The 24,455-nt window shown below is 45.9% G+C and overlaps 1 protein-coding gene across 2 annotated transcripts in view; it reads left to right on the top strand.

Moving 5' to 3' along the window:
* ZC3H18 (zinc finger CCCH-type containing 18) overlaps window positions 1–23,560 on the top strand; it is a 56,003-nt gene extending 32,443 nt beyond the window's left edge. The window contains exons 10-19 of one of the 2 annotated variants that reach the window (XM_083513592.1): window positions 4,630–4,830; window positions 5,332–5,457; window positions 7,896–7,997; window positions 10,736–10,879; window positions 12,417–12,569; window positions 13,775–13,935; window positions 17,379–17,581; window positions 19,171–19,267; window positions 20,786–20,882; window positions 22,627–23,560. In XM_083513592.1, coding sequence (XP_083369718.1) covers window positions 4,630–4,830; window positions 5,332–5,457; window positions 7,896–7,997; window positions 10,736–10,879; window positions 12,417–12,569; window positions 13,775–13,935; window positions 17,379–17,581; window positions 19,171–19,267; window positions 20,786–20,882; window positions 22,627–22,831 — 1,489 coding nt within the window. In that variant the 3' untranslated portion in view covers window positions 22,832–23,560. Of the gene's footprint in view, window positions 1–4,629; window positions 4,831–5,331; window positions 5,458–7,895; window positions 7,998–10,735; window positions 10,880–12,416; window positions 12,570–13,774; window positions 13,936–17,375; window positions 17,582–19,170; window positions 19,268–20,785; window positions 20,883–22,626 lie in introns of both variants that reach the window. The other variant, XM_083513591.1, reaches the window with a different exon arrangement.
* Window positions 23,561–24,455: the final 895 nt, after the last annotated feature.

Here is a 24,455-nt window from a genome sequence, read left to right as displayed (position 1 = left end):
AAACGATGATACTGTTGATGCTTCCGACTTGGCCAGCAATCTGCTTGGCACAACCACCTTTAAAAGCTGGTTCTTTGCTTTATTTCTTTTGGATGCTTTGGGTTCAGTTGTTGTTGGTTTTTTGATGTAACTGTAGACAGACCCTGATGTTCCTGAATGAAAGCCAGAGAGAACCGTCCAGTGATTTGTTCACATTTTTAGGAATAGTAATGTGTTTTTGTAATCATTACAAGCATCAAACTTCTGAAACTTGTTCAGGCTGCAGTCCTATATGTACTATATGCACATACCTTGGAATAAGTCACTGAACTTCGTAGGACTTCCTTCTAAGTAGATGTGCAATTTTTGTCACTCAAATAGGCATGTGTTTCTGTTCAGCTTAACCTGCTGTATCTGGTGGCAGTTGAGTAACCACTTCCAGGCCTTTTCATTTCCTCTTGTCAATCCTGGGAAATTTACAGTGATGTCAGAGTTACACCTTTCTTTTAAAAAAATGTATTTTGTTTTTGGGGGTTTTTTTCAAAAAAACTTCCTTGCTAGATGGACTTTCAGAGTTGCAATGATGTCATTGATGCTCTTTAATGGCAAAGAGCTTTCCTGCTTGATGTCATTGATGCTCTTTAATGGCAAAGAGCTTTCCTGCTTGATATGATTGGATCATCAGTGAAAAATGCTTGCTTATGTCATGTATAGAAGAAGGGGAAGTAAGGGGGGAAAGTTAACTTTCTCTGAGCAGAAGATAATTCAGGCTGCATAACAAGGTTGCATGATCATTTCCATTAAACATTCCAAGGGATTTTTTTTACCCTCCTCGAATTCAATGCCCTGGCAGAGTTCCACATTTAATCTTCTTGATTTCCTCCTAAAACGAAACAACCTGTCTAAACAAAGTAGAGAATGATTTGTTCGCAGCAAATTTCCACAGCAAGTGGTGTGTTGAATTATGCTGTGATTTCCCTTCTAACGGGAACTTGGCGTGGCTAAACAAATTTCCTAGCAATCAGAGACCAAGCCCCAAAAATGCGCCTAGACTGAGTATTTCTGATGTTTTTTTTCCTGCAATGAACCACCAGCTATTTCAGACTTTACATTTCTGGGTGATGCTCTAGGAAGCACTGGGCCCTGGGGCAGGTATGCATTGCCTCTTGACTTCTGTTAGAATCCTAAGAATCTCTGCAAGAAAAACAACAACACAGAAAGCCCAGTACAAAGAAGCCTGGGTTTCCTCACAATAAGCAAGAGCTAAGGTAGAGGAAGATGGGAAGATACTGTTTAGATTGTTGCTAGGGCTAGGAAGATAAAGAAAAGAAGAAATCAATGGAAGCTACTCGAAAACGACCAATATTCTATAGAAAGCAATTAGGTCCAGATTCAACATTCCCTGATCACTAGTGCAAGAATGAAAATAAAGGTTGCGCAGTATGAAATGCAGCGCAGCAGTTGTGCTAGCAGCACCTTGTTGCGCAGCAGGAAGTATCGGGACCCCTGCAGTCCGTTGCGCAACTGGCCACAAGAGCCATTACTAGTTTCTGGCACCTTCTCTTGTTCAAGTCATTCTGCTAGCACAACTGGCAACACTGCTGAGCAACTGCAATTCCAGTCCCCTTCTGTTTTGCAAGCCCTTCTAGGATGCCGCACACATGCTTTCAGGCTTTCCTTAGCTTCAGTGAGGGCGGGAATCTTGATATTTGTAACTGGAATCTGGGGATTGCATGATACCGGATTTGAAACTGCACCCTGGGATCTGGACTTGCAGGTGACACAGCATGTGTAGCACCCATGATTGCAAAGATGATACTGGCTAGGGCAGAAAGTCTGAAAATCTGAGCTTGGAATTGTTTAATTGTAGTAGAAGCTATGTGGGGAAGTACCAAACTTCATAGAGTTTAGTATCATTATCTCTTGATTGCCATTTATGCTTACTTCCTCCTCTCCCCATGCCCTCGCCTTGGGTTTCTCAATCTTCAGCAGGCAAAGTCCAAATCCCCTGACCAGGTGACAGAATCATTCCCTTTTAAAAATGTATTTATTTATACTTTTCAGATATATACATTTCACTGATTTTATATTCATTTTGATATTTTAAAGCTTGACTTCCTTCCCCCCTCTTTCTGCGGTTCCTTAGTTTTTGTATCCATTCTTCCTTTGCTGGGACTTCTTCTTTCCATTTTTGGGCATGTAACATTCTTGCCACTGTAGTCATGTACATGAATAAATTTCTATACAATTTAGGTAGTTCTATCCCTATAATTCCCAGAAGAAAGGCTTCTGGTCTTTTTACAAACATTATTTTAAACATCCTTTTCATTACATTGTATATCATTTCCCAGTAAGCCTTAACCTTACTACAAGACCACCACATATGATAAAAAGAATCTTATTTCTCTTTACATTTCCAACACTTATTTGATTTAGTTTTATACATTTATGCCAGTTTACTTGGTGTTAGATACCATCAATATATCATTTTCATATAATTTTCTCTTAAACTATAGCATGCTGTAAATTTTATATCCATATTCCACAATGATTCCCACAACCACCACCCCACCCAACAGATCTCCCTCTTTGAGAGCCATACCGTCATGCTGATTTTCTTCCCACCTGAAGAGGATGCTTTCTCTTTCAGATCTAGTCCTATATGGGTGATGTAGCTGCAAGGGGGTTTTGTTGCCTTATTGAAAGCAAAGGAGTAAAACGGTTTTGCAGTATTAAGTAAACAATAAAGTGATATGATCTGTTGATTTCCTCTGAAAAGCTCAAGTAATAAAAGCACCCTGGATAAGTGTAATACGTTTTGTTCTGCATTTTGTGTTTTTGTGTTGTCATCTTCACCTCCAAATACCTTTGCAGGAAACTTTTTTATATTCTAGAACAGTGATTCTAAAACCTTTGTTCCCGCTGTCCACTTGACAATTGCTGGGGGTCTTGGCAGACCATTTAATGATTTTTCTGCCTGTTGTAGCAATGGTAATGTTCTGTGCTAGTTGCTTTTTAATTGCTCCCCCCCCCTTATGTGTTGTTTTACAATTTGAATTCCATAGAATTTGCTTCCATAGAATTCAAATTGTCATATAATAAAATGCAATCCAAGGAATAAAAGAAGCAATAAAAACACACTTTTAAGTCCACATGCAATGGACGTGCCATCTCCTATCTTCCCCCATGAATCCACAGACATGCCATGGACTATAGCTTGGCGTCCCCAATGTCTAGAGCCTGTGCCTGCCACTGCTGGGTCTGATACCACTGAGGTGGTAGATCACTGGCGGAAAAGTGCTGCTGCCATAGCTCTGAGAAATGAGAGTGGATTGAGCCACCCTGTATAGAGCTAGTCTACATCACCACTACTGCTGCCCTGAATTTCCTACCTCTGCAACAAGTGGACTGCCTGTTCGGAGCAGGCAGGGCGGGGCAGTTGGGACACCCCTGTATCCCTTGTTCCAGCTAAAGCAGTGTTTCCCAACCTTGTGCCTCCAGCTGTTTTTGAACTACAACTCCCATCATCCCTGACTAGCAAGACCAGTGGCAAGGGATGATGGGAATTGTAGTCCAAAAACAGCTGGAGGCACAAGGTTGGGAAACACTGAGCTAAAGGACAGGTTGCACCCCTGTATTGTCAATTAGATTCTAGTTTGAATCTATAGTTCAGGGGTAACCAACACAGTCCCTTCCAGACGTTTCTTGGTACTAGCTGTCTCGGACCGTTGGCCATGTCCACTGAGGCTGATGGTCATCTTGTGGTCTCTTCGTTGGCTATCCCTACCCTAGTTACTTTGCTGGGTCAACCACTACAATGCTGTTTACATGGGGCTGCGTTTAAAAATTGTTTATTTATATTTAGGCTGCCTTTCTGAGTACAACCCATCCATGGTAGCTTGCATTGTTAATCATTGGTACAATTGGTTGTAAATTTGTTTCCAGGCTCAGTTTAAAGAACTGGTATTAAACTGGTTCTAGACTTTATGGTTTTAAAGGCTACCTTAAGGATTGCCTTTGTACATCTGAAGCTGCCCAACCTTTAAACTCCAACTCACCTGAGATCACTTGGTCAGGTACAATAGATGGGCCTTTCTTGGTAATTGCACCTAAACTATGGACTGCAACTCCCAATGGAGATCTGTTAGGATGCCTATTGAGGGTGTTTCTATATCAACAGGCTTTCAGTATTTTAATTACCATACATTTCTGTGTATAAGACTATATTTTTTTACTCTAAAATAATGTTCAAAATCTGGGCTCGTCCTATACACGGATAGTATCTCCCCCCATTTTCTTAAATCAGAGTCCTCCAAAATAGGGGGCGTCTTATAGATGGAAACACATGGTACTTTTAAGGAATTGATGTTTTCAGTGGGGGTTTTAAATATTGGCTGCTTTTATGTTTTATTGTTTTTACTGTTATATGAATTGCTTTTGGTTTTTAGCAGTGTCTTTGTAACTTTTGTTTGTATTTTTGTAAGCTGATTTGATTTTCAGAAACACAAGTTAGGTGCAGTTTGGCCCTTGCATATAGCCATGTTTTGCATTTGATTGCATTCCAAGAACTGGGGGTGGGGACTCAGGTCATTGGATGGCCCAAGAGAGAGCCTTCTCTCCAGCTAATTACTTTTTTTACTCATTTTCCAGCCGCCAACCTGAGCCACCAAAGAAGGAGAAAGAGGCAACTACGACCACCCCTTCTCAGTCCAAGAGAGCAGATGAGTGGAAGGACCCTTGGCGCCGATCAAAATCCCCCAAAAAGAAGCATGGGCTGTCTGCTTCACCCAGCCGTGCTCGCAGGCGCCGGAAAACCTCTGCCTCTTCAGCCTCCGGCTCAGGTTCATCAAGGTGTGAACCCGAGATGGGCAGCAACAGATGCAAGGGGATTTCTTACAATCAGCATCACTCCAGATGGCTCCCAGGACTCAGTCCTAGCCGAAAGAGCAATGCTGCTGGTGGGAGGAGCATGTGAGCCATAGACAAAAAGAGAATAGGCTGTGCGGCCAGGGGATTCTGTTGTGAATAAGCACCCAGCCCTTTCTTGGATGCACTAGGGCAGATTGCTCTGGTGTTAGTCAATGGAAAGAGAGCTTAAATCAATACTGTGACCTGTTGAGACTGAATGGCAGAGAGTGACAGCCTGTGCCCCTGGAAAGGTAGCCTCTAAAGGCAGGCTACAGCAGAGTAGGACATAGACCTCGTGTGAACCTACTAGAATCTCAGGGGGATTTTGAAATAAGGGAGCTTCTTAAAGCAAGTAGAACTGAAAATAAGAATTCATACAAATAATGTTCCAGTTGCCGAAATGCTGTTCCCTCATATGTACACATACCATTTATTTCCTTTCAGGTCATCTTCTCGCTCCTCCTCCTATTCTGGATCCGGTTCTTCGCGGTCACGGTCCAGATCTTCCTCATACAGCTCCTACTCTAGTCGCTCTTCCAGGCACAGCTCCTTCTCAGGCAGTCGATCCAGGTACTGTTTCTCCAAATGTGTTAGCTGGCAGGTTCTTGGGCTCCCATAGTGAGCCTCCCTGAGTCAAGACAGGGGTTCTTTTAGGTGAGTCTGGGCAGTACCCTATGGAAAGCTCAGGACAGCCACTTGTCAGTTTTAAGGTGCTGCTGGAAATCCTGGAAGTGGAATCTAGGACACAGACTAAGTTCAGAATTCAGGGAGCTTAGCTGCCTAGAAATAGTTTTACTACAATTCATATCCTTTATTTTAATGCCCCCTCCTTTTAAAAATTAAAATACCTAAAATGCTTGTCTAGATTGCTATTTTTTTCTTCAAAATAAATCATACCTTAGTCGTTAATTCATTGCATCTTTGAGAGCACTTTACATATTAATATTGCATTCCATATTTTTCAGGCCCATTTGCCCACTGCTGCTTGCTTATTGCATTTTTTCCTACTGCAAGGAGCATTCTTGCACCCGCAAATAAAATGCTCACCAGTATTCGGCTCTATTCTCCTCTTCACACAATTTCTCATATCAGCCTAATGGTACCTGGAGGTCACCAGGTTGCAGAAGGCTGACATGGGATTTCTTGAAACTTGGACCCCATTTCCATGCTCACAAACTCACAGGTTTGGCCTGCTGACTTATGCACAATTTACACACGAGTAAGTGTGTTTATGGTTGTGACCCTGCAATGGCATTTCAAATAGACACAGTTGCCACTGCCACATGCACTGGAAAGAGGCAGTTTCCTAGATGGGCACCCCGCCAAACTACTTTGCGTGTTTGGGTTGGCTGCTGCTACTGAAAAGTTATGAAACAGTGATGAAATATCCAGGTTCAACATGTTTACGATCATCTGTTATCAGAAGAGAAGGAAGTTGTGTAAACAAATGGTGGCAATCTTGTGACCCGTGGAGATGATTTTCTCTTCCAGATCAGCAGAGGAGTATGGCGGGGGGGGGGGAGAGATCTGGATGACTATCCAATAATTCTGTGATGCCTTCAGCCCCTGACCAGTCGGGGAGCTGCTGTTTCTCCACTTTCTGGAGCTTGCCTGCTTGGGAGGGTTCCTTTTCCCAGTCCATGTTCTAGCTTCCTCTCTACCAGGAGATGTGACCGTTGGCTTAAAATGATGGGGCACGGAACCGTTTCTGATCTGCTTGGACCCTGAAGAAAAGGGAGTTCCATGTTGCTAGATCCTGACCAGGGTAGAGCTCAGCCCTTTTCTGGCCCCGTACTGAGATGTGGGTGGAGAAAGGCCCATCTCATGGGGCAGTTCAGCATCCCTCCTTTTCCTGCTCCAAATTCTGCAGATTAGAAGCTAGGCAACTAAATTCTTGTGTCATTTGATCAATTCGAATTCCAGGATATGGGTCCTTTTCCCCAGAGAAGTTGCACTAGGGCAAGAGCCTGGAGGGAATGGGAAGAGGGGCAGTTATGGAATCTGAGAGCTATTGGGACAAAGAGCCAAGTTAGTGGTGAGGCACCACCCCCAGTTACTGGCAGTCCTGCCGGGTGTGTTGCTTGGCTTCTCATTTCAGGCGGCCCATTTCTGCCACCCACCCATGCTAAAGCTTCCTTCCCTTCAAGGGTGGTCTTCTTTACACACCCAGCCCCACTTCACCAACAGATGTTGGGTGCTGGTTTTTCTCCGCAGTACCTCTGATCTAAGAGTCCTGCGGACACAGATCACTCACAGCCTTGAATGTGGCATGGGCACCGCTTGGTGCACTGAAAAGTCGAAAGCCATCATCTATCCAAAAGATGCTTCCAAAAAGTTTGGATAGTAGAGAGTTTTGTAAAAGAAAAATTGGTACCATTTTTGAACTTTCTTCAGTGATTCATATCAGCCTGCTTTACACAGATAACAGCAGAAGTGTGGCATTGGAGGTGAGGGCTTGCATGAGCTTAGAGCTTTCCCCGCCACAATGACAGATGGGGGACCAGTTTTGCGGTCAACAGATCCTCTAAAAGCCAATTCAGAGTGGAGCCCTGCAAGTGCTGCTTCCAGGGTTAGCAGGCCATTCAAATGTCACCAGTTGGCCACCTGTAAAATATTCCATGAAGCCATCATGCTTGAAGAATTGGCCCTGTTGCCTACTTAGCACATCCATCTGCCTTTAAAAACTGTCTTTTGCTTTTCAGTAGTTGCTGTTACTTCACTTTATTACTTCACTTTATTTTGGTTCAGTCCAAAAAAAACAACAACTGTAGACTGATCCTCATGTTTCACGATAAAAACCAAATGGAAGAATATTCAGTGAATTGTTTGCATTTAGAAGGAACTTAGCATGGACTTTTATAATGGACCTTTACCTTTTTTAGAGGCACCCCCAATTCAATGAGGCTTCTGCTATATTTAAAGGGTGTATCTGGACTTTCCCCTCATTCTCATTCTCTCTCTCTCTCTCTCTCTCTCTCTCTCTCTCTCTCTGTTGTCTGACTTTTCAGGTCACGGTCCTTCTCATCTTCCCCATCTCCTTCTCCAACGCCATCTCCACACAAACCTCTTCCCAAAGCTAAAGGAGAGCCTGCAGCACCTGCTGGAAAGGGGTAAGATGCTGTGTCCGCTCTGGGCAAAGTGGCATTGGGACATTCCCTTTTGAGGTTCTATAGCAGTATAAAGGTCCAGGGGCACTTTGCATTTGTCACATTTAGAACTAGACCAGCAAGGTACTTTCCACCAGATCAGGTTTGTAAAGTGTGGTCCTGTGGTATTGTGGCACCCAGGCGTGAAATAAAGCAAACACAACAGTTGTCTGTACTTAAATATTGATTTTTAAATGGACGTCATCTCCCTTTTCCACGAACATGTGACACATGCTTCACATACAATTAAAGAGATGACACAGTTCTGCTGAGGGATGTCTACCTACTTGTAGCAATGTTGGTTCTGCGAGGCCTGCAGCTTATCTCTTGATACGCTGTCATTCACTGATTGGATGAATGATAAAGCAATAAAATGTGTTTATTTAAATATACACTCTTTGGGTTAGTCATCATAGGGCAGTAGGCAGACTTCAGGCTTATGGGATCTACTTTTTTTTTTAACTAAAACCCCAGGATCCAACAACTGGAGCCTAGTGGGGGGGGGGGGGGCTACATTTCAAATCAAACTGTTCTAAGCCCAGACCTTTGTTTCAAATACCAGAACTGAACAGAGCTCACAGTCCTTCCACTCAAAATGTCCATGCCTGATTTCCTCCCCCCACCGGACCCCCTAACAGTATACCGTATTTTTCGCTCTATAACACGCACCTGACCATAACACGCACATCGTTTTTAGAGGAGGAAAACAAGGGAAAAAATATTCTGAATGAAACAGTGGACGTATCATTTTTGTGATTCATGCTGTGGCCACAGACATGTGATCTGATGGTGAATTTGGGGTGACCCAATGCAAAAATCCTGAGAATCCCTGTGGATCCATGCTTTGTAACCACGTTTTTGCACCATTGCAGCCCCAGGCAACAGTGGGTGCGTGATTTTTTTGGGGGGGAGGCTGTAGCCATGGACATGCTATGTGCTCTGATGGTGAATTTGGGGTGACCCAATGCAAAAATCCTGAGAATCCCTGTGGATCCATGCTTTGTAACCACGTTTTTGCACCATTGCAGCCCCAGGCAACAGTGGGTGCATGATTTTTTTTTGGGGGGGACAGGCTGTAGCCATGGACATGCTATGTGCTCTGATGGTGAATTTGGGGTGACCCAATGCAAAGATCCTGAGGATCCCTGTGGATCCATGCTTTGTAACCACGTTTTTGCACCATTGCAGCCCCAGGCAACAGTGGGTGCGTGATTTTTTTTGGGGGGGACAGGCTGTAGCCATGGACATGCTATGTGCTCTGATGGTGAATTTTGGCTGACCCAATGCAAAGATCCTGAGGATCCCTGTGGATCCATGCTTTGTAACCACGTTTTTGCACCATTGCAGCCCCAGGCAACAATGGGTGTGTGATTTTTTTGGGGGGGGACAGGCTGTAGCCATGGACATGCTGTGTGCTCTGATGGTGAATTTGGGGTGACCCAATGCAAAGATCCTGAGGATCCATGTGGATCCATGCTTTGTAACCACATTTTAAGTGGGGAGGGAAGGAAAAACACAGAAGGCTAAGAATGCAGGAGAGGGCTATAACGTGAGGAAAGGAAGGCAAAAGTTTTCCCCCACCCACCCACACAAGCCAGCCACTGTTTAAGGATTTCATCCTTTTAAATGGAAGAAAGCATATTTGAATGCTGTGTGTCTCCAAAAACAAAAAGCAGGAAGTCAAATCAGAATTTTAAGCCGAACCTGTAATCTCTCTTCCCTTCACAAACATTGTTCCCTCCAGAGCAGGGACAGGATAGAGCGACGCTCTGCTTTCCTCTCTACTTGCCTGGAGGGGAGGGGCTTTCCCTGCTCTTTGTTCCGTTTGAGCAAACACAGCAACGAAACAGAGCAGGGTGGGCAGTAAGACCCTGAGGCAGAATGCAGGGAAGCTGCCACTTCCTCTCTTCAGGCTTCCCTTCTCCCTGAAGCGCGGTTTGATTTTTGCCTTATTTTTCGGCTACAGGGACCACACATTCGCTGCATAACACGCACAGACATTTCCCCTTCCTTTTTAGGAGAAAAAATCTGCGTGTTATAGAGCGAAAAATACGGTAATTTGCAGTGGGGTGGAACTGGGGAAGAGAAAGTCACCCCATTTGGCCATGGAGATGAGCTTGAAAACATGAGGCAGATTTGGTGAAATGTCCAGAGATCCCAAAATAGACTGAACAGGACTCACTGTGGTCCCAGGAGCTGCACTTTGGAGCTCTGTGCAAAAGTTTCTTCCAATACGAAATGCAAAATAAATATATGCACGGTCACTTAAATGACTCTGAAAACCCTGTTGCTGTACTGTCCATATTCATTTCATTAAAAGTTTTGTTTCCCAGAATATTCCTCCTTTTGCAATTCATGTGAATTAAGGAGAGTGGGAGAGCAACTTCCCCAAAGCCTTACAGGGAGCTCAATTCCAGCATGTCCAGTTAGAAGAATTTGAGGGAGGAGGGCTAGGAAAGGCCTGTGACAACTCTGGAGAGCCATTGCCAGTGGAGTAGGCAATACTGCAGCCTGTCTCTTTGAAAGACAGCTGAGCTGTCCAACCCCTAGGCGCTCTTTCACCATCCTGTCTCCCAGAATGTGTCAGATGGCTTTAGCATGGTTGCTAAGATTTGAGGCCAGGCTTTCACAGACTTGAGTCCAGTTTCTCTTCCAGCTCCCTGCTCCCTGCTCCTGTCATCTTACCCATTTTACTTTTGCAGTGACAAGCCTGTGAAGAAACTACCTGCCCCTCCAGCGCCTCCACCAGTCGCTAAAACTGCCCCAGCTGCCCCGGAGCCACCCAAGCCAGGAAACAGTAGAGAGGCGAGGCGGAAGGAGCGCCAAATGAGGATGCCACCCCGGAGGTAGGAGGAACAGGGGAGCTTCCTAGAACAATCTCCTAATAGGCAAGTCGAAGCATGAGCTGCTTTCTTGGGAACCTGGGGAGGCACAGCGGCCCAAGTCATTGCTTCATGCCTAGGGACTTCCCAAGACATAGCTGTTTACTTGGAATGTCACTTAAGGCACCAGCGGCTAGCACTTCGTTTGCCCACAGGGCCACAATCACCTTTGACCAGTCCTCAGGGACCACATTCCAGGAGCAGCTGTGTCCATAAGTGGGCGTGTCCACTCCACATTTCACAAACACATGCCCCGCTTCTCTGTGCAGATCAATTCAGGCAGGAGAAATTATCAACTCCTCTCCCATCATCATATGGTTGATCTGGTTACCAGGGAAGGGATTTCTGAGCATCTTGGGAAATTGGCTGTGGCAAAGCGGGGTTCTCCAAAGTGAAATTAGTGTGCAATTCAAATGTGTAGAATTTCTGAAACTGGCACAATATAAATGGGCCACATCCCAAAGGATCTAATTCCATGCAGGCAAAAGAAACGGCTTGTTTCCTCTGTTCTCGTGGGGCTCTTTTGACCCTGCTTGCCTCATTGGCTGTGGGAGCTGCATCCAGAAGACAGAAGAGAAAAACTTCCCTGCCCTTCATGGCTTCCTTAGCATTCCTCATTAGAATCATGACCACGGGTTTTTAGAGTTCTGTGACTGAAAGCCAGGTGGGAAATAGGTCCATGCCAGGAAGTATCTGTGGGGAATCCCTTCTCTTCTCCCCAGTGATCACTTTGGGGAGGAAGGAAGGGCACAGCCTCCCTTTGCCCCACAAGAGGACTGGTTTCTCGCAACTGGTAATTAGCGGCCTGCTGCCTCTGATTGTGGAGGCACAGCCATTTTAGCTATTAGCCATTGATAGACTTATCATCCATGATTTTGTTTAATCCTCTTTTAAAACCAGTTGGTGGTACCCCAATGGGAGTCCCATAAACGCAATAGCCCTCTCCTGTTTGGAATCCCAAGCAACTGATTCCAAACACATTCCAAGCACATCAAAGAGTGTAATGTATTTCTCAGCCAACTCAATTATTTCTCCCACCACCCAAACTATCCCTAGTTAGGGCTTGGGGATGGTCCCTAGTGGCAGAAGTCATCTCACATGCGGTACCCATTGCCATAGAATAGGTTCCACTGCCCCACAGCAAGGATTTTCAAGCAGAGTTACTCTATTATGATCCTTACTTGCAAGAATCCACTTTAGCCCCCTCCCTCCTGCTGTTGGGCGCCCAGCACATCCACATGGAAGCAAGCTATTATTTTATAAGTCACTTGGAGATGCCTTACATAGCAAGCCACTAATAGGTTGCATTATTAATATTAATTATTGTTTAGAATTTATTCTGCTGATATTGTTGGTTTTCACCCGTCCTAAGTAAGGGTTTGTGGGTGGCTGTGTATTCCTGAGTGCCCCTGTATGGCAAGTATCAAGGTTTCCCTAGAATGACCAGCAAAAATGTCCACCTGGTATGTAACAGGGAGCTTGAACTTGTTTCTTGTTGCAGGCGGGCCATCAGCTGCAGCGTGAGTGGCAGCGGCAGCAGCTATAGTGGGTCCAGCTCCCGTTCAAGATCCATCTCCCGATCCCTCTCTCGATCTCATTCTCGGTCCTCCTCAGCTTCCATCTCCCCATCACCGTCTGGGTCCAGAAAGTCCAGGTGAGATATTTCCTTCTGTTTCTGGGCTGGAAGAGTAAAACATGTGGCTACTTATGCGGAATGAGGCATCTTTCTCCTAAAGCAGGATTTGTTTGAAGGAAGCATCCTGCCAACCTTCATGGCTACTTGAGTAAAAACTGGGAAATGCCCAGAAATCAGCTTTTCTTATAAAGACCTCAGAATTGCCATGCTGGGTCGAAGCATCTGCCTCCGCAGCATATCCTGTGACTTTGCCCAGCCAGAATCGTCAGGATGGTTCAGAAGCAGAGCATGCTACGTACAATCTTCTCCTTGTGGTTAACCCCAACTGTGCCCTCTGAAAATGTTTCTACCTTCAGGCCTTGTGGCAAGAAGCATCAAGCATGTGTCATCAGCTGATTTGACTTTGCATTTAATTCATTACGGTGCCTTGCAGTTCTTTCCTTATATTAATTTAGCTGTTGCAGGAAGACATCCTTAAATCTATTTCCAAGAAGGAATTGAAATTGTGAGGGTAGGGAGGAGATTGCAGATAAAACAACGATGGCATGAACAGTCTGTTTTGCATAATGTTATGTTTTCCTGGGGCTCCCTGCATCAGATTCTAGCTTCCGCATCAATGAATACAAAAGGTTCCCAGCTGAGCTGGTGTCCCAGTGACATCTGGAGGGCACCAAGTCAGGAAAGGCTGTGCTGGAGCAGCACAATTGACCACCGTTTTGCTGCGGACAAGTGCTCATGAGCATCTTGACTGATTGTGAAAGTTCTCTTGATATCGCAGCAATTCAGCCAGTGGAGGGGGGGAGGGAGGAACGACTTGTATCCAGATGGACAACAGGCAGAAACCAGTTTTCAGTCTAGTACTAAATTGACCTGGTGCCCTCCAGATGTTTTGGGACTCCTGGAGGGCACCAGCTTATTTATTTATTGGCGTTTTCATCCCACCTTTCTCTCCAAGGAGCCCAAGGTAGTGCACATGGTTTTCTCCCCCTCTAAATGAAGCAGGTATGACTGTGAGGTAGGTATGGCTGACAGGCAGCGACAGGTCCAAGGTCACCCAGTGAGCTTCATGACTGGGGTGGTGGGAATTGAACCCTGGTCTCTAACCAGTGCACCACACAGGCAAGGCTGTATTACATAAGCAAAACTATTCTCCACTGGGGTGCTGTTTCAACCCGTTCTTCTGGATCTAACTTGTGTCTTTGTCCTCCTTGCACCCAACCCAGGTCCCTGAGTGTAAGTAGCGTCTCGTCCGTTTCCAGTGCCTCCTCCAGTAGCAGCTCTGTGCGGAGCGCTGACTCAGAAGACATGTATGCAGACCTAGCCAGCCCGATTTCTTCGGCCAGCTCCAGATCCCTAACCCCAGCGCAGCCGAAGAAGGAGAGAGGTAGGCCACTCTGCCTCCAGAATGTGATTTGCCTGTGTTTCTTCAAGCACCTCCTGTGGCACTGCCAGTCTCCATTCCCCTCTGCTGCTCACTTCCCCTCCCCTCCCCTCCCCCCCCCCACAGGACTTCCCTGTTTTTGTTGCCCTTATTTGCAGACTGCTTTGGAATGTTCTTCACTAGCAGACGGAAAGACGTGTGAAATCTTCATGAACACAGTTCACTAGCACTATTTATTCTGGATGCAGAATGCAGATTATTTTGGCGAAGGGTCCTTCTGCTGTGCTCATCATATCTGTTCTCGATCATGGCACATGAATAACACAAGTTTAGACCATGCATGTGGTCTGTTTTTTCTAAAGGCAAAATTCTGCCCTTTTTAGCAGTGGAAATACACTGCAAATTCATTGGCAACAGCAGGGAAAGCCAATTTCCCAGACTCCACCAGTGTAACATCAGCCGGCAAGGGAAGCCCAGAGAAGAGCCTCACCAATTATCTTTAAAGCGCAGGTGGGTTGATATTAGAGCAGGCCATCCTTGAGCAGCTTTTGTCCCAAACCATAAACAGCCATAAAGGTTATTGCCAGCATCTTTCTTTGTGCATGCACTAGAGAAATGTCGCCCATGTGGTTGCTACATTTTGAGCCGACCAAAGTTTCTTCAAGGAGAATCTCGCAAGCCACATATTCAAGCCTGGATGTTACTAAGGCATGGGTAACAGTATCCGAACTACTTCTGTGTAGGAAGGGGCAGAGCTCTAGGACATTAACATATTTTTGGATTGGATTGCATGTATTTTAATATTTTTTAAACTTCACTATATAACCATCTCAAAGGTCTTAATCTGAGCCTTGCGGCTTTCATTCCAAATGTGGTAGGGGCTGATGGGAGTTGTAGTTCAAAGCATTTGGAGAGCACTAGGTTGGGGAGGGCTGGTTTAGGTTGAGTCGCCCCTTAAAAGGACCTCAGGTGGCAGGTAATAGGAGAGCCCTGCCACCTTTTCTGCTGGAAGCCTTGAAGAGCTGCTGCTAGTCAGAAAAGACAGCACTTCCACTGCTGCAGCTCAGAGGCAGAGCTCAGTGCTTTACATGCAAAAGGTCCTGGGTTTAATCCCTGGCATCTTTATGAAGGGCATGGAGAGACCCTTCTTCTTTTTCTTATATTTTTTATTAGTTTTACAAATTGTTACAAATCAGACCTAATTACTTTAATACAATTTCATAAAATCAGGTTTCCCGCTCCTGTTGAAAACATATGTCCATCACTTCCTCTTGTGGCCACTTCATATCTTCTTTAATAGACATTTAAACCTTCACATGATGTTAGTCCATTCTCGCAGCTGACCATAATTCTTTCCTTACATACAGCACCACTGTTAATTCTCATAAATATTAAATCCGTTTCACATGTGTAGTCCTTCATAAACGGTGTTCTCAGGTCTGGTGTGTTGGGAGAGTTAATTGCTATCTTCCTTTGTTCAGTTCTCTTCCTTTGCTTAGTTCACTGCAGTGTTTACAAGGTACCGTATTTTTCGCTCTGTAACACGCACCTGACCATAACACGCACATCGTTTTTAGAGGAGGAAAACAAGGGAAAAAATATTCTGAATGAAACAGTGGAAGTATCATTTTTGTGCTTCATGCTGTGGCCACAGACATGTGATCTGATGGTGAATTTGGGGTGACCCAATGCAAAAATCCTGAGAATCCCTGTGGATCCATGCTTTGTAACCACATTTTTGCACCATTGCAGCCCCAGGCAACAGTGGGTGTGTGATTTTTGGGGGGCAGGCTGTAGCCATGGACATGCTATGTGCTCTGATGGTGAATTTTGGCTGACCCAATGCAAAGATCCTGAGGATCCACGTTGATCCATGCTTTGTAACCACATTTTAAGTGGGGAGGGAAGGAAAAACACAGAAGGCTAAGAATGCAGGAGAGGGCTATAACGTGAGGAAAGGAAGGCAAAAGTTCCCCACCCACACAAGCCAGCCAGCGCTCTCTCTCTCTCTCCCTCCCACCTGCATGTTTTCCGGCTGCCTGATATATATATATTTTTAATTGCCTTGACAGAAGAAAGCATTTTAACTGCATTAAGAACTATTTAGCAGCGAAACCTAAGCTTTGCCATCCCTTAAGAGGTACAGACACTGTAATCTTCCAGATCGCATGAATTTACAGGCAAAACACTGTTTAAGGATTTCATCCTTTTAAATGAAAGAAAGCATATTTGAATGCTGTGTGTCCCCAAAAACAAAAAGCAGAAAGTCAAATCAGAATTTTAAGCTGAACCTGTAATCTCTCTTCCCTTCACAAACATTGTTCCCTCCGGAGCATGGAGAGGAGTTAGAAGGACACTCTGCTTTTCCTCTCTTCTTGCCTGGAGGGGAGGGGCTTTCCCTGCTCTTTGTTCCGTTTGAGCAAACACAGCAACGAAACAGAGAGGGTGGGCAGTAAGACCCTGAGGCAGAATGCAGGAAAGCAGCCACTTCCTCTTTTCAGGTTTCCCTTCTCCGTGAAGCCCGATTTGATTTTTGCCTCATTTTTCGGCTCCAGGGACCACACATTCGCTCAATAACACGCACAGACATTTCCCCTTCCTTTTTAGGAGAAAAAATCTGTGTGTTATAGAGAGAAAAATACGGTAATTTCACATTCCATTCCCTTCCTTCCTCTGTTCGCCAACTTGTGTACAGGCTGCGGCTATAAATAACTCCTAGATAAGATGTCCAATCTCCACCATTAAAATTCCACTCTGGGGTTCTTCCTCAGCACAGCTAAGTTTTTTTCTCAAATACAGCTGCTTTTTGCCAGATTTAACGAGCAGCCATTCGTTTTCTTACTCTGCATTGCTCCCTCACACTCCTAGTCCAGTCCTTTATTCTGAATAATGAGGACTAGAATTGTGCTATATTTTTAGAGGAAGGGTCATAGCTCAGCAGTGGAACATCTGTGTTGCATGCAGGAGGTCCCAAGTTGAATCCTCAACAGCATCTTCAGGTACGACTGGGAGAGACCTCTGACATGCTGGAAAGCCACTGCTGGTCAGTTTAGACCAGTAGTCTTCTACCTTTTCAGACCCAGGACCCACTTTTAACTCATACACACATTTGGGGAATGCATTCCTTAATCTTTTACCATATATTTGCATGGTGGTAGTGCTTCTGTTGCAACCCACCTTGGATCAGGCCATAACCCACCAGGGGGCCCTTACCCACCAGTTTGAAGACCAGTGGTTTAAACAGTACTGGACCAGGTAGACCAATGGAACTCTGTATAAGGCAATTTCCTCTGTGAAATAGCTTATATAACGTTGCTTGTTTTCAGCCCAGATTGTCCACAGTTGCTGTCATGTTGACTGTCCCCTGGCCTTGCTTACAGAAACCTGGGGAGGGGAGGAGCACTTTCTGGCTCTTTGATCACCAAAGCATGTTCTGCTCCTAGCAGGAAAGCCCAAAAAAGAAGGTGGCGGCAACATCAAGGAGGAGAAACGGAAACGGGAAGCCCCAGCACAGCCCCCCAAGCCAGCCAAGGCCGTGCAAGGGGGTAAAACTCAGCAGCCGCCCCCACCTCAGCAGCCCCCACCACCCCAGCCGCAGCCAGCCGGCTTCAGCGCCCACAAAGAAATCAAACTAACACTGTTGAACAAGGTGAGGTTTTTTTGGGGGGGACGGACTGAGAGGGTCTCCTGAAATATTTTAAGCCGTCCCTCAGCGTCTTTGCATGCAGTTGGAGGGGAGGGGGCTTCCCACTTCTCTCTGGGACATTGATAATATTGAATAATATGCACAGGGGCCCAAGAAGGCTTCCTCTGACTTGGGGTCCACCTAGCAGCTGCCTTTAGGTGTGACGACAAGGCGTCCTCAAAGCAAATGAGGGTCCTGCTTTGAGGGTGAGGTGTAAAGGGCTGGCTCAGATAGCGGGCAGGTGGATCTGATCCACCACAGGCAGAACTTACTTCTTTGCAAAAAATATGTCTATACTGCTACATATAGGCAATAAAAAATGTACAAATTTAAAGAGATCCACTATTAGAGAAAGATAGCTAATTGCATGCATAAGTTGGCAGCACATAAAAAGATTTCAGTAGCTGCTTAAGGAATAAAGCAGAAGGTGCCTGCTGAATTCTGAATGGTGAAGAGAGGAACTTTTCTGCCTCTCTCATATTATAGGACACCCAAGATCAGCCAGTTAAATTTGAGGTATAGGGGATCCAGATAGCAACTGTGTCACCAAATGCACGTTTCCACTTCTTTGGAGTTGGTCATCCAATTTGACTGATCAATGTCATATGGGAGCTCTTATCGGTGACTTCTTATTGGGGAAGGGGGACAGCAGGCATATCACACTTGCGAGCTTCTTGAAGGCATCTGTTTGTCTGTTGTGTGGAACACAAACGCTCGGTTGGACGACTTTCTGGTCTGATCCAGTAAGAGGCTGCTCTTGTGTCCCTGCAATCCTGCAGGGGCCTCTCTTGCATAAACAGCACTGAAGATGCACCCACCATGCAGCCCTGCTGGTTAACTTGTTATGAGCAAACTGCCTGTCATTAGGACAGGTCAGATATGTGTGATGGGAAGGTCAGCGGCACAGTGGTACATTGCTGAAACACCTGGAAGGTGCATTGGGTGTTCTTGTGTTTACAGCAGTCACACCACCCAGAAGCTCTCGTCACTTTTGTCCCTGGGCATACCGGTAGTTGAGGCATTTCTCTGTTAGTCACACTAGAGTGGGACAGAACTTTTAAGCAGCTTTTAGGTTTACACAAGAAAGCAGAGCACTGGGGACAGACTGAGCAGCATGTAGTCTGCTGGGAAAGCAGCACATGGAAATAGCAGGGATTTTTCTGCTTCTGCCTCCCAGTTGGTTTCAGCTTGAAGAGGAATGGTTGACCTCTGCTAAGGGTGGGAGTGGAGTTGCCATTGCTCTAGGGGGAGAGGACAGTTAAAAGTGGAAGCAGGCTGCTGCTTGCTTGATTGACTAACTGCCCAAGGCAGGCACTCACCTGATCAGTCGCATGCTCTCAAGGCCACAACACACACCTTTTCTGGGCCAGCCTCCAGCCGCACTCTGACCTTCTCCTCAGAAAATGTGCAACAGAGCCTCTGGCAAGGTGAAGACTTGGAGCACAAATGTCCTGCTGCAGGGGAGTGCCTCGTTGACAGGCCAGCCTATGTGTGTGTGTGTGTTCCCCATGCGTGAGCCTGGCTCATTCTGATCCCCTCCATTCTCTTTGCAGGCAGCTGACAAAGGAAGCAGGAAAAGGTACGAGCCCTCTGACAAAGACAGGCAGGCTTCTCCTCCAGCCAAACGGATGACCCTTTCTCCAGACAGAGGTGAGGAAGTGTGTGGGACCAGGAGGGGAGACCTCTGTTGCAAGGCCTCTCCACATGCAAATACTTCAGCTGTCTACTTCTGCTCTGGTCACCAAGCTGGGCTCACCCACTTGTCTGTGTTTTAACTCTGCACAGATGCCCTTTTCGGTGACAGCTGCCATGTGCGCGTGCACATGCATGCACACACACTCAGCTCATTGCTGTGGAATTTGGTGCACTTGTCAGCTCCTTGAGAACCACTTCAAAAAGAGAGAGCTGCCTGTCTTTTTGACTTCAAAGGCAAACTTGAAAATGTGTGGGCAGCAGTGCAGTTTCCCAATGCCATCTTTGTTACAGCCAGCGGAAGTGAGGAGCTTAGTGGTGGAGTATGTGCTTTTCATGCAGAAGATCTTGGCTTCCATCCCTGGTGTCTCCAGGTACTGCCTGAAACTGGGGAGCTGCTGCCAGTCAGTGTAGACAACCCTGAGCTAAATGGACCCCATGATCTTGACTTGCTCTAAAGCAACTTCCTACATTCCTGTCTTTATACATGGGTTTTTTCTTCAGGGTTCAGTTTCTGCTTTTATTTATTTACCTTTTTTAAAAAAAATGCAGGGTTGATGCTCAGCTGAAAAGAGCTTAGTTGCAACATCCCCTGCTGCTCCCTGCCCTCACCCAAGTATTTGTTAGATGATCAGCTCTGACTCTTGCACGATAAAAGCCAAAAGCTGGCATCCCAGGCTTTCCCCTGACTGTGTTGCAAGCTCATTAAGGCCGACATGCCAGAGCTGCTGCTGCCGGTATACTCAGCCTGGACTGTGCCTGCAGCCAGAGGCACAATCTGCCGTGCCAGGCTTGGAGTTGCTTAACTGTTGCTGAGGCAACAACTTTTCCTGAGAGCATCAGTAACTGAGCCACATTCCTTATGCTGATCTTGCCACCTGAAAAAAAATGCATTGTACAAATCAAAGCTGGTGTTGCTAAGAAACCGGAAGCTGGAAAGTCCCCAGTTCAAATCTCACCTCTGCTGTGAACTCATGGCAGATGGTCATGTGTTCATTCTCTCTCTGTTTCGGCTTTCCACCTTCAGCACAGAAATGAGAACACTGACCTACCTCACAGGGTTGTTGTTAGGGCTACTAAGATAATGTACATGAAATGTTTTGAACACTTAAGGGACCATTAATAACAGCTGCAGTTTGAATTGTTGGGAATTGTAATGTTGCTGTTGCTATTGAATCGCCCCTTTAAAGCAGCCATCCCCAACTGGGTGCCCTCCATATATTTTGGACTTGATGTCTCCTCAGCCCCGGCATCATACAGCTGTGCTGCCTGGGGCTGGTGTAACTTGCACTCCAGTACATCTCATGGGCAGCTGGTTGCATTGAAATATACTGACTGCATTAAAAGGCTGCATTATGTAAAGGCTGCATTAAAATATACTGACCCCATTCCTCAATCAGTGATTTCTGAGGGAGGGCGCACCATATGAAAACAACCACCATACTCAGACTGCCTGACGTATTCTTCCTTCCTCAGGTACCCGTGATAGGAAACCTTCAGGGAGGCTCTCCTCTCCCAAACAAGACCGCCAGCGGGGTCCTAACCTGAAGCTCTCAGCTGCTCAGGCAGACAAGTAAGTTCTCTGCTCCATGATCTTGGCCTGCTGCATTTTTTGGCTTCCTGCCTGGTTTTTTCCTCCCTGCGGCTCTTTGAAGGCAGCCATGCTTTAACTACATCAGGAGGCAAGGGCCCACATGCCCAGGCGGCAACTGATAGCTGCAGCAGCCAGCCCCAGGTGATCCCCAACCTCTGTGAGTCACAGGCGATAGAGCCCAGTTGCCCATTTGGGTCATCCCTTGCCCTATGACTCATAAAGGCTGGGGATCACCTGTCTGAAGGCCTGAAGCAACCCCAGAGGGCATGGGACAGGTGGTATATCTTGAATGTCTTGGGTGTAACCTCACAGGGCATCACCTAAAAGGGCAGGGGATGACGCTGCGTGGGCATTAAAGTGGGGAATTACCACAGGGATGGAGATGACTATCTGAGGACCTGAATAATGCCCAGTCAGAGCACCTGACTGGCATACTTTAAATGGTTGCTTTTTTTCTTCCCAACCGAAGATTCCTGTGATGCCAGAAAGCTTGTACATGAATCTGCTGCATCTTACACCCACCCCACACTCAGTAACTTCCTGCAAAAACTGGGTTTCCAGTGCAGGCTGGACAATGAGATGTAAGATTGGAGGCCTTATTTAGCAAGTAGACTTTTTAGCTGTTTGCATTGTTGCCACTGCATTGCCAAGGTGAGGACTGTAGGTTGGATCTGATGGCTGATGTTGTGGCTCTGTTGCCCTCGAGGGTCACACCCAGCTAAGCTTTACTCACAGCAGAAGCGCTGAAATTAATCGATCTATGTTAGTCATGCCATTTAATTTAAATGGGACTCCCTCTGAGTGTGACTGGCATTGGATACAACCCTGAGTCGTCTATGCTGGGGGTGGGATCATAGCACAGCATCCCTGGTCTCCAAAACGCAAAATGTCCCATAGCTCTTTTGTCTACATTTTTTCTCCAGCTGCAAAAAAAAAAAAAACCAGTTTTAAAGTCCCCTTGGTTTGACTAGAGCTTCCCCCTGCAAACATTCCTTTCCTGAGAACTCTCTACTGTCTACAACTGTGGATACTAGAGGTTGCCTGGTGGAGAAAAGCGGTTGGCAAGCAACTCCCTGACTGGTGAAGTCACAGAGAGTGTAGCACTAGAAGCTGCCAACTCTCCTTTCTGGACAGAGCAGGGCCCTAGCTCAGTGATATAGCATCCACTTTTCATGTAGTTACAATCTATGGTTTCTCCAGTTAGAAGCAGACCTGGGCAAACTCTGCTTCAGAACATGGAGAGCTGCTACCCGTCAGAGCTGAGGGTGCAGGGCTAGACTGACGTACCATCTTGAGGTGTAAGGAGCCCTCCTCAGCCTGGTGCCCTCAGATCTTTTGGGTTGCCATTTCAAATGTTGCATGCAGTTAGCATAGGCTGCATCAAGAAATCCCAGTTTTTGTACTATTTTGTTTTTTGTTTCTATTGTAAGACTCTTTGGATGGGTATCTGTTCAGAAAAGCGGTGTAGTGGTTAGTTAGAGTGTTGGACTAGCACCCGGGAACAAATTGGGAGGGGGAAAGCCCTGTATTGATGCCTTGAGCTCCTTGAAAGAAAGGTGGGATATAAATATAAAAATAAATAAGCATCAGCAAGTGACTCCAAAATACGCGTAGGAGTAAATGATTTTATTTTTTAAACTGACTTGGAGAGGATGCTCTTCCTGGAGCCTCTGGCCTACATTCCTGGTCATTTCTTACCATTATGTCTTTTTTTCTGTCACAGGAAGCGCCCGCTGTCACCACAGTCCAAGAGTTCAAGCAAAGTTACAAGCATCCCAGGCAAAGCAACTGAGCCCGGGGGCCCAGCTGCTGCTGCGAAATCAGGCAAGTCCAGCACATTGTCACGGCGGGAGGAGCTCCTGAAGCAGTTGAAGGCTGTGGAAGATGCCATTGCCCGCAAACGAGCCAAGATCCCTGGGAAAGTATAGTCTGCCTTGGTCCAGCCTGGATTAGAGACTGCTCTCTGTGTTTTTATAAATAGCATACATACAAGCAGCCACTTCGGATTTTGCAGTTCAGTTTTATTTTGGCTGTGATCCTTTTTAAAAAAATAATAAATTGAAAAGAGAAGAGTTTTGTCAGCTGAACACCCACCCGCCCCTTCTGGCGGTCTAAGACGGCTCCCTCCGGTTACCTCCCCAGCCCACGCGTTGCCGGCACCGTGGCGGAGGCAGCCACGTTGATGTTTTTTCCATGTCCATCATGCACAGAGGACTCTTAACTGCAGCCCTGTCCAGATGCCTTCTCTGCTCTGTCCTCCACTGCTAGCTGCAAGTTGTGTTTCCTTAGTTAGCCCTGCTGTGTGTTGAGTGTCTTCAGCAATGCAGTTCTACAATGCTGTGTAAGGAGAGAGAGCCAAAACTCGCTCTGTCATCTGCCGGAAATGTCCCCCCACCCACCCACTACACCTCTGTTTGTTTGTCTTCTTCCCACCCCTCTCCACCTTACCCCCCACAAGAACTAAACCAGTTGCATAGATATCCTTGATGGAAGTCTGGTCGGAAGATCCCATGTGTCTTTTTATTTTAAGCAAAAGATTGTTTTCGTTGATTAAAAAAAAATGGAAAAGCAAAGGTTTCGTCAGGATGTGTGTCTAAAAAGAGGGGTCTTTTCTTTTTTTGAGGGGTTATGCTGAAAATAAAGTATTTTGATAAACAGCTTCTCTTCTTTGATGTGCTTTGTTGCCATCTCAGGTCCTGTCTCAGAATGCCTGGTAAACTCCCACCATCAGTCATTTAAATTTCCTATGAAAGGTGGATTGGGAATTCCTGCAGGGAATTTAAAAACGTGTGGGTTTGAGCTTGTTCCCCCTCAAAATCAAAGTCTATGTCTAAGGGTAAAGGTACCTTCTCCCATGAGATGGAAAGCTGAACATGAATCTCTTGCTGTCTAGCTGAAACCTAAGCCTGGCCAAAGTTCTCCTCAGGCTACTAGGTTTTGCTGCATTCCATGATTGATTGGTTGTATTTAGCAAAAATGATATACCACTTTGTAGTAAAACTTTAAAATATTAAAACTATCAATAAAATACAGTACTGTTCAAAAGGGATTGAAAAATCTCAGGGAGATTTTAGTTGCCTTCTTCCCTGCTTTGCTATGCAAGGAAGATTGCATCCCAGCTTAATGTGCTCAAATGAGCTGATCACCAGAGCTTGCAGACAGCCCTGCCAGGTGCTCAGAAGACCCAACTGGACTTCAAAACAACATGCAGAAGAAAGTGGGCCAGCTGAATTCATTGTGGTATGAGATGACTGACAGATGGTAGACCCAGTGCACCTGCAAACTTGGTTCACAGTGTGGAGGAGAAAAAGACGCAGTCCATTAGTCAAATCTAGTTGTCCACTCCTGTCTTTAAAGGTCTCTTTCAAATTAGACACGCTAGCATAATTTTTCGTCTAACTAAACTGGATCTTTGGGTCATTCAAATGGTTTGGCTTCCTCTGTTTTTATTCCCTCATCCCCCCCCCCCAATTTTCTTCCAGTCCCCAGGAACTCACAGAAGCTAATTGTGAACTCCAGAAAAGAAAGAGAAAGAGGGCTTGGGATTGACAA

This window comes from Podarcis liolepis (assembly GCF_965112155.1).
Source record: "Podarcis liolepis genome assembly, chromosome: 7".
Taxonomy (NCBI): Eukaryota; Metazoa; Chordata; class Lepidosauria; order Squamata; family Lacertidae; genus Podarcis; species Podarcis liolepis.
The sequence above is the reverse complement of the archived record's forward strand: the minus strand, read 5'-3'. Positions and strand labels throughout refer to the sequence as shown.